Below are 9,903 nucleotides of genomic sequence, written 5' to 3' on the forward strand. Positions count from 1 at the left end.
GTAAGAATTTTATTAAATAATATGCTCAAACAAGACATAGCACAAACGTGACATGTTTAGTATTATTTAATATTGAACACAAAATAAAATACAAGTACTAAATCAAGGAGTTAGATTGTTACAGATATAAAATAAAAATATAAATAAAAAGAAACATGTTATCTGGAAGTTTTAAATTTTAAGGTAATTCCAATAACTCAAATTATAATTTGATATTTGTGTCCGCACATCGTGCGGGTACTAATACTAGTAATATATTAATGACACAACATTTCTACTCGGAGAAAAATTATAGTGGTTGGTGTTGGAGACTCATTGTTTAAATATATCTATTATAACGTGACCACATGCACAAGAGTAGTTGTACATTAACTTGTTATCCTCAGAGAGATTATTACTTTGGAATAAATACATTATAACTCCGCATTTTAAGCTAAGTGCAAAATTACATGCATGAGTAAAGTTTGTGTTTGAGTTGGGAGAATGTCTTGTCACTCAAAATCATTTACCAACAATCTTGAAAGAGCCATATATCACACCACCAAAAAGACGAAAAAGAGACTCCTATTTTGAAGCAAGGCTTTTCTTTATTTGGTATAGTATTTTGACCACTCTATTTAATTTCTTCATCTCACGTCAAATTTAAGTCTAGCAATACTCATTTACTCCTCGTCACATATATATCAATGTTATAATTCTTTTACACAAGCACCTAATTTCACGTCAATTCCAACACCAAATTAAAGCCTTTCAAGTTTTTCCTATAAATGAAGCTACTCCAATTTCTCTCAGCATCGTCAAATTAATTAAAGAGAAATATTAACGAGTTCTTCTTCTCCTTGAGCTTGTGGTCCTTCCATTTTTTTAAACAAATACACTAGTATTCATCACCATATTATGGCTGCCTTTGGAATTAATAGTAAGATATTTCAAATTATGGAGATGACGATACTATTTTTGTTAGCCATTAGCATAGACAGATATTGTTTTGCGGCAGATGAGGACATGCTCCAAGATGTTTGTGTTGCTGATATCAACTCAAGTAAAACTGGATCCCTCTTTTTATGACAAACTTATCGTTTCTTTTTTTTTTCTTCCTTCAAATGAATATTTCTTCTTGCTGTTCTTCTTTCGGTTGTGTAGTATGATGGGAGTCATTTTTCTAAAACTAATTTTTGAAAAAAGAATTATTACCTGCAAAATATTTTTTGTTGGAGAGTGAAAAGGGTTTTTTTTGGAATTTTTTTTATTACATATTTATTGATAATAATATTAGTTAACTAGTACATATATGCATTACGAGATAGGAAACAGGCTCAACAACTTTGAATTTGTAAAAGCATAGTGGAGTATTACTTATTGTTTTTACCAGATTTCTAATCACCAATTAACGCTTATCAAGAAAATTATATGATTATGTTATACATGACCACCTAATTGTGCATGAAACAGTGGTGAAGGTGAACGGTTTCCCTTGCAAGACGAATTTCACGGCGGCAGATTTCTCGTCGTTGGCCATTTCAAAGCCTGGAGCCACAAACAACAAATTTGGTTCGGTAGTAACAACAGCAAATGTTGAGAAAGTTCCTGGGCTTAACACACTTGGTGTATCCCTCGCTCGAATTGACTATGCCCCTGGTGGTATTAACCCACCCCACACCCACCCACGTGCCTCCGAAATGGTCTTTGTTATGGAAGGTGAATTGGATGTTGGTTTCATTACTACTGCCAATGTACTGGTCTCTAAGCAAGTTACAAAGGGCGAAGTTTTTGTTTTTCCTAGAGGACTTGTACATTTCCAGAAGAATAACGGCAAAGTTCCAGCAGCTGTTATTTCTGCTTTCAATAGCCAGCTGCCTGGTACTCAGTCCATTCCAACAACTTTATTTGGAGCTTCACCAACTGTGCCAGATGATATATTGGCTCAAACATTCCAAATTAGTACTGAGGATGTTCAGCAGATCAAGTCAAAGTTTGCATCTGCCAAGAAATTTTAAAATTTACAATATAATAGTAAGACATATATATGGATTTTCAATGAGAGGGTTTTTACCTGTTAATAATTGTCAATGAGTGTGTAGGTTATTAATGTTGGATGCTCGCTCAAAATAAGTTTTGCAACTTTTGGTTTTGCAAATATAACAATGAATCGTTTTCTCTATGTAATACTGTGTAACTCTTGCTTTGTGATTTTAATTTTATACTGTTGATTTTTGGATTTTTATTATATATATATGCCAAGGAAGATAATTACAACTATGCAAAATGCTGCATAAATTATTTTTGATATGAAATTATGAGATCCCAGGTGTAATTTCATGCCGGAAAGCATGCATGCTGTTTATAGAGTGTCATTTTTCATTAAAAGGTCTAATAAACTTTCAAATAGTATACTTATGTAGAAAATGGTCAGTTTAATTAAAATTACAAATCTTAAAGGCAGTGATAAAGAAAAATTGTTGGTTTCCTTTTGGCATTTATCATATCCATTAAAATTAATTTATACTAGTGAACTCTAAAAATGGAATTGTCTTTGATAGTTACTCCAAAGTGAGACTTTTGAACTTAATTTGACGAGTGTGAGCACATAATTTTTATCCTCTATATAAAACTACTCTTAAAATATTCCAAATAATCTTTAATCATTTTTGAATTTTACGTACAGAATTTTTAGAAATTTTTTCTGTGTTTGTTTGGTTGCATTTTGAGTGCTTTTAATTATGATCTAGCATATATTGTCACTATTCAAAACAAAACCGTCGTTATGGCGCCTATCATGGAAATAGACAAGCGAAATACTCAAACATTTTAACACATCAAATCTTTGAAAAATGTGGAAGCAGTTAAATTTAAGGAAAACCTTTTAAAAACATAATAAAATTCGCAACTCAATACAAATCTCTCCCAAAACTGGGGTGTCACCGAGTACATGAACATCTACAACGGAAGATAGTCTAACACAATGTCTAAAGAGTAAAACTAAAATATAAAATGAAGATAAGGGAGGAGAGTCAAGGTCTGCGAATGTCATGCAGCTACATCAATAATCTCCGAAGATCCTGACTCCATAACTCAGCAGCCGCCATGACCGGAATCACCAGGATCTGCATAGGAGGTACAGGGTGTAGGATGAGTACAACCAACTCAATACGTAATAAATCTAATCTTTGGACTGGAAGTAATGACGAACTCAACTGGTACAGTTCAATATTGAAATAACAGTGCAGAAATGTAGATATGTTTTCAAATTCAACAATTAAACTCAATACAACAAGATAGATCAATTCGAAATGATACGAGGAATACAACTTCCCTACTTTTACATGACAATGCACATGCAGTATGTGATGCACCATGCTAAAAGCCTCATGTTCTCACACTCTTGAAATTCTCAATCACTCAGTAGTGTATATGGCCAATCCGGCCCAAGGAAGATCCATTCCGGAATATATACATCAACTAACCATCAATCACTCAGTACTTGGTAGGGCCAATCCAGCCCGTAGGGAAGATCCATCCCCGGGTATAAATGCTTCAGAAAAGATCCATGTCTAGTGAAAATCTATCCCTCAATATAAATCAACCACGCTTATTGGAGTGCAGACTCTGGAGAGGCTCTTTCAGCCCAAGCACTATCATAAATCATTAAAACCCGCTGCGGCGTGCAACCCGATCCCATAAATGTCACTCATAATCAGGCCCTCGGCCTCACTCAGTCATCAATCTCTCAAGTCTTTCTCTCACGAGCTCACAATGTCATGAAACTAGCTAGAAAATGATGATATGATGTATCAATAAATAGCAACAGAGACTGAGATATGATATGTAATGAATGAATATGACTGAGTACGACATTTTAATAAAATCAATATGTCAACAGCAAGAAACGACCACTATGGGTCTCAACTGTACCAGCATATAGCCTAAACATGATCTCTAGCATGATTGTCAGCTCAATTATTTTATCACATGATGAAAACACAGATATCAACAAGATAAATCCGGTATACAATGGCATGAAATCGACCAAGATCATAATTCTCACGGTGCGCGCCCGCACACCCATCACCTGGCATGTGCGTCACCTGAACACTAATCATATAACACGGAATCGAGGTTTCGAACACTCAGAGCCAAGCATAGAAGTGTTAATTACCTTAATCTGAGCAAATCTCTACTCCAATACACCTTTGCCTTGTAAATCGACCCCCGAATGCCCCGAATCTAGCCATAAATAGTACGATACAATCAATACAGACTAAAAAAATCAATTCCAAAAGAGAATACTAAGTTATTAATCAAAAGCCAAAAATCGGCCGAAAGGCAGCCCCCGGCCCTACATCTCAAAATCCAACAAAAGTCACAAAACCCGAAGGCCCATTCAACCATGAGTTCAACCATACCAAATTTATCGAAATTCGATACCAAATCACCACCCAAATCCTAAATCAAACTCTCTAAATCCCTTGCCTCAAACCCCCAAATTTTACCTCAAAAGCATACAATCTAGGTGGGAAAAACAATGGAGAAACAAGATTATTAATCAAAAATATGCACAAGGAACTTACCTTAAAAATCTCCTTAAAACCCTCCCAAAATCGCCTTAGAATGAGCTTAGAATTTCCAAATTGAAGAAAAATGGCGAACCCTTATTTTTATATGTTCTGCCCAGTCATTCCGCTTCTGCGGACACTCACCCACATCTGCGGCATTGCAGAAGCGACCAAACTCCCGCTTATGCGGTCTCCTCCGCTCTATTGGTCCTTAGTTCCGCTTCTGCGGACACGCATTTGCGAGCCACCAATCATTTCTATGGACCTAGCTCACCTCTATATTTCTGCTTCTTCGGCCACACAGGTGCGGAAAGGACCTTGCACCTGCGACCTCTTCCCACTTCCTTTCTGACCGCTTTTGTAGTTCTGTTCTTGCTTCTGCGAGCTTGCACCTATAATGAGACTTCCGCAGGTGCGATTACACCAGCAGCTTCCGATGTTAGTAATTCTCTAAGTTCAAAACTTGATCCATTAACCACCCGAAACCAACCCGAGGCTCCCGGGACCACAACCTAGGTGCCCAACTCTCGCTACATGGCTCTCTAAAACTGTGATGTAAACTGCGTGCCCCAATCAGCAATGATGTACACTGGCACACCGTGAAGGTGAACAATCTCGCGAATGTTAATCTCAGCCAATCGCTCTGAAGAATAAGTAGTCCCAATTGGAATGAAGTGCGTGGACTTGGTCAGCCAATCCACAATCACCCAAATAGCATCGAACTTTCTCGAAGCCCATAGGAGCCCAACTACAAAGTCTATGGTGATCCGCTCCCATTTCCACTCTGGAATCTCTAGACTATGAAGCAATCCACCTGGTCTCTGATGCTCATGCTTTACCTGCTGACTGTTAAAACACCGAGCTACAAACCTCACTATATCCTTCTTCATCCTTCTCCACTAATAGTGCTACCTCAAGTCATGCTACATCTTCAAGGCACCCGGATGAATAGAATACCAGGAGCTGTAGACCTCCTCAAGAATCAACTCATGTAAACCATCCACATTGGGTGCACACATCTGGCCCTGCATCTTCAACACCCCATCATCTCCAATAGTAACATCTCTAGCATCACCGTGCTGAACCTTGTCCTTGAGGACAAACAAATGAGGATCATCATACTGGCGCTCTCTGATGCGATCAAATAAGGAAGACCGAGAAACCACACAAGCCAGAACCCAACTGGGCTCCGAAATATCTAATCTCACGAACTGGTTGGCCAAGGCCAGAACATCAACTACAAGTGACCTCTCATCAACGAGAATGAATGCAAGGCTACTAATACTCATTGCCTTCGTACTAAATAAGCATTGGCCACCACATTGTCCTTCCCAGGATGATACAAAATGGTGATATCATAGTCCTTTAGCAACTCCAACCATCTCCGTTGCCTCAAATTTAGATCCTTCTATTTGAACAAGTGCTGGAGACTCCAATGATTTGTAAATACCTTACAAGACCCACCATAGAGATAGTGCCTTCAAATATTCAATGCATGAACAACAGTAGTTATTCTAAACCATGGATATGGTAGTTCTTCTCATGTGGCTTCAACTGGTGCGAAGCGTGAGCAATCACTCTACCCTCCTGCATCAAGACACACTCAATACCAATATGAGAAGCATCACAATACATTGTATAAGAACCAAAAGCTGAAGGTAAAACTAGAACTGGAGCTGTGGTCAAAGCAGTCTTGAACTTCTGAAAGCTCTCCTCACACTCATCCGACCACCTGAAAGGAGCCCCCTTTTGGGTCAATTTAGTCAAGGGCGATGTAATAGACGAGAAGCCCTCCACGATGCGACGATATTAACCGGCCAACCCAACAAAGTTCTGAATCTCCATAGCCGAGGATGGTCTGGACCAACTCTGAACCGCCTCTATATTCTTTAGATCCACCTAAATCCCTTAACTGGACACCACGCGCCCCAAGAATTCCACTGAACTAAGCCAAAAATCACACTTGAAGAACTTGGCATAAAACTTCTCCTCCCTCAACCGCTGAAACATAATCCTTAAATGATGGGCATGCTCCTCCTAGCTACGGGAGTACACCAGGATATCATCAATGAATACTATGACAAACGAGTCGAGATAATTCTGAAATACACTGTTTATTAGATGCATGAATGTTGCTGGGGCGTTGGTCAGGCCAAAAGACATCACAAGGAGCTCTTAATGACTATAACGGGTCTTGAATGCTATCTTTAGAATATCCGAGTCCCGCATCTTCAACTGGTGATACCCAGACCTCAAATCAATCTTAGAGAACACCCCTGCATCCTGAAGTTGGTCAAATAGATAATCAATGCTCGGCAAACGGTACTTGTTCTTGATTGTAACATTGTTCAACTGCCTATAATCAATGCATATCCAGATAGTACCATCCTTCTTCTTCACAAACAGAACCGGTGCACCCCAAGGCGACACATTAGGCCTAATAAACCCATTATCAAGAAGTTCCTAAAGTTGCTCGTACAATTCTTTCAACTCAGCAATTCCATATGGTATGGAGGAACAGAAATGACCAAGTCAATACCAAAGTCAATATCCCTATCAGGCGGCACGCCTGACAAGTCTGTAGGAAACACATCCGGAAAATTCTGCACCACCGAAACAGAATTAATAGTAGGGGTATCAGCACCAACATCCCTCACAAAGGGTAAATAAGATAAACAAACCTTCCCAACCATCCATTGGGACTTCAAATATGAAATCACTCTACTGGGTGTACAGGCTAGAGAACTTCTCCACTCAATCCTTAGCAACCCTAGCGTCGCCAACATTATGGTCTTAACATGAAATCCAAACTAGCATGACATGGAGACAACTAATACATACCCAAAATCGACCATACTAAGCAGCAAGAGATCAACTGTAGTCTCCAATCCCCCAATAGTCACTACACATGACCCGTATACACGATCTACAATAATAGTATCGCCCACCGACGTAGATACATGAACAAATAAAACTAAGGACTTACAGGGCATATCCACATAATGAGCAAAATACGATGATGCATATGAACAAGTGGAACCAGAGTCAAATAATACAGAGGCATCCCTATAGCATACTGAGACAATACCTGTGATCACTACGTTTGAAGCAATGGCATCTGGTCTGATAGGAAGAGCATAGAATCGGGCTTAGCCGCCACCTGATCAGCCTCTCCCTCTAGTGTGACCCCTAGCTGCTTGATCTCCACCCTGAGCTGGCTGGGCGGGTGGTGAAGTAACCGGTGCTGAACTCGTAGGAGGACTCCTTTACTGAGTTGGACCTCCCGAAAGGCAAGAACAATGCCTCTTGAGGTGACCCAAATCTCCACACTCAAAACAACCCCTTCATGTGAATGGAAGTGAGCACTAAGACAAACCCCGAGAACTAGAATAACTATCAGAAGGGCCCGGTACAAATGAACCCTTGGCTGATGGTGCACGAGACGAACTTTAAGCTGGAAGGGCACTGAGAGATGAATGAACCTGATGTGCACTGCATGAACTATGGCTGGATGATGCACCACGGTGAACTAGACGAGCTGTCTAGGCATGCCTATAAGGGCGTCCCCTGCCATGGTAGAATTGACCCCCAAAAGGAGCACCACTAAAACCACGCGATCCACGAGGCCTCTTGGCCTCCCTCTCACCCTACTCCTAGGTGTGGACCATCTCTATCTGCAGAGCAATATCAACAACCTCATTGAAAGTAGCACCAGACACTCTCTCCCTAGTCATAAGCAACTGCAGCTGATATGTGAGGCCATCAATGAACCTCCTAATCCTCTCCTATAAGTGGGAACAAACCAAACTGTAAGATGGGCCAACTCTGAAAACCTCATCTCGTACTGCGTCAAAGACATACCATCCTGACGTAGCTACTCAAACTGTCTGCGGAGCTCCTCTCTGTGAGACTGCAGAACAAACTTCTCTAATAAGAGAATGGAGAACTCCTACCATGTAAGTAGTGCTGCACCGACCGACCTGCGCCTCTCGTAAGTCTCCCACCATCTAAAGGCAGCCCCAAAAAACTGAAAAGTGGTGAACGAGACCCCACTGGTCTCCAAAATACCTGATGTATGAAGAATTCGCTAACACTTGTCCAAGAAACCTTAGGCATCCTCCGATTTTGCCCCACTAAATGATGGAGGCTGAAGCTTCCCAAATCTCTCGAGCCTCCTTTGCTCATCATCAGTAATAACAGAAACCACATGGGCCTGAGCAGCTGCAACCGACTGAGCTGGTAGTGCCCCCGGTGTCTGGAGTCCCTTCATCACCTGCTCTGGTGTGCGGGCGGCGGGAGTTTGAGCACCTCCCCAGCCTGAGATGTGGCTTCTACAATTGAAATAGAGACCGCCTGATAATAATTTATTTTGGGAAATTTTTCTATTACATATTTATTGATAATAATTTTAGTTAACTAGTACATATAAAGTGTTTTGATGAAATTATTGAGTATTAGAGATTGATAGTAATATGTAAGTGTTGGTTAAAGCAATAGTGTAAAGTCAAGAATTGAGATAATTGTGAAGGAAAACTGACTTCCGGCAAAAAATGAGAAGTCATTTCCTGCTGAAATTTTTTTTCTCACAACTATATAAAATAGAAATGACTTATTTTATAGAAAATAAATAAAAATTGTAAAAGTCACAATTTTTAATATTCGAAAAACGTCTGAAATTTGTAACAAAAACTTCGAGTCCCCGTAAAAAAAGGAAAAGTAATATGGGACAAACTGATATTAATTAAGTCGAATTAATTATTAGCTACCTTTTGGGACTTTGAGACTTATCATGTTCTACCGTGATAATTAGAGCTTCACTAGGACTTTGAGACTTATCATGTTCTACCGTGATAATTAGAGCTTCACTAGAGAACTTGTTTCTTCACCTTGACTACATCAGATCCTAACATTCTTTTATATATATATATATATATATATATAGAGGTAGATTCTAACAGATATTTCATTCTTTATTACATATATTCTTTGGCTAATGAATTTTAAGTAATACTATACAATAACAATGTAAATTTTTCTTACACCATTAATGTAAGTTAATTTGTGATAGCATAGTATTACTAATTATTTTTACCTAGTTACTAATCGCCAATTAATACTCCCTCGGTTCACTTTTACTTGACATATACTAAAAATAAATTTTCATTTTTACTTGTTATTTTATGCATATCAAGAGAAGACAATTTTTTTTCCTATTATATACACAATATTTATTACTCATTTCAAATCATTTTCTCAAATCTAATAAAATATGCATCAATTAATATATATGGGTATCATGGTAAATTATGCACCTCATTTATTATTTTTTAAGAGCATGAAAAGTCAAAAC

At 38.9% G+C, this 9,903-nt stretch overlaps 1 protein-coding gene across 1 annotated transcript; it reads left to right on the plus strand.

Annotated features, from left to right (window-relative positions):
- Positions 1-793: 793 nt before the first annotated feature.
- On the plus strand, positions 794-2,224 carry LOC138882164 (nectarin-1). The gene is made up of 2 exons (XM_070162568.1): positions 794-1,042; positions 1,453-2,224. The coding sequence occupies exons 1-2, from the start codon at positions 898-900 to the stop codon at positions 1,995-1,997; spliced, it is 690 nt and encodes a 229-aa protein (XP_070018669.1). The 5' UTR covers positions 794-897; the 3' UTR covers positions 1,998-2,224.
- The last annotated feature ends 7,679 nt before the right edge of the window (positions 2,225-9,903 follow it).

Source organism: Nicotiana sylvestris, chromosome 11 (assembly GCF_000393655.2).
Source record: "Nicotiana sylvestris chromosome 11, ASM39365v2, whole genome shotgun sequence".
NCBI classification, from domain to species: Eukaryota; Viridiplantae; Streptophyta; class Magnoliopsida; order Solanales; family Solanaceae; genus Nicotiana; species Nicotiana sylvestris.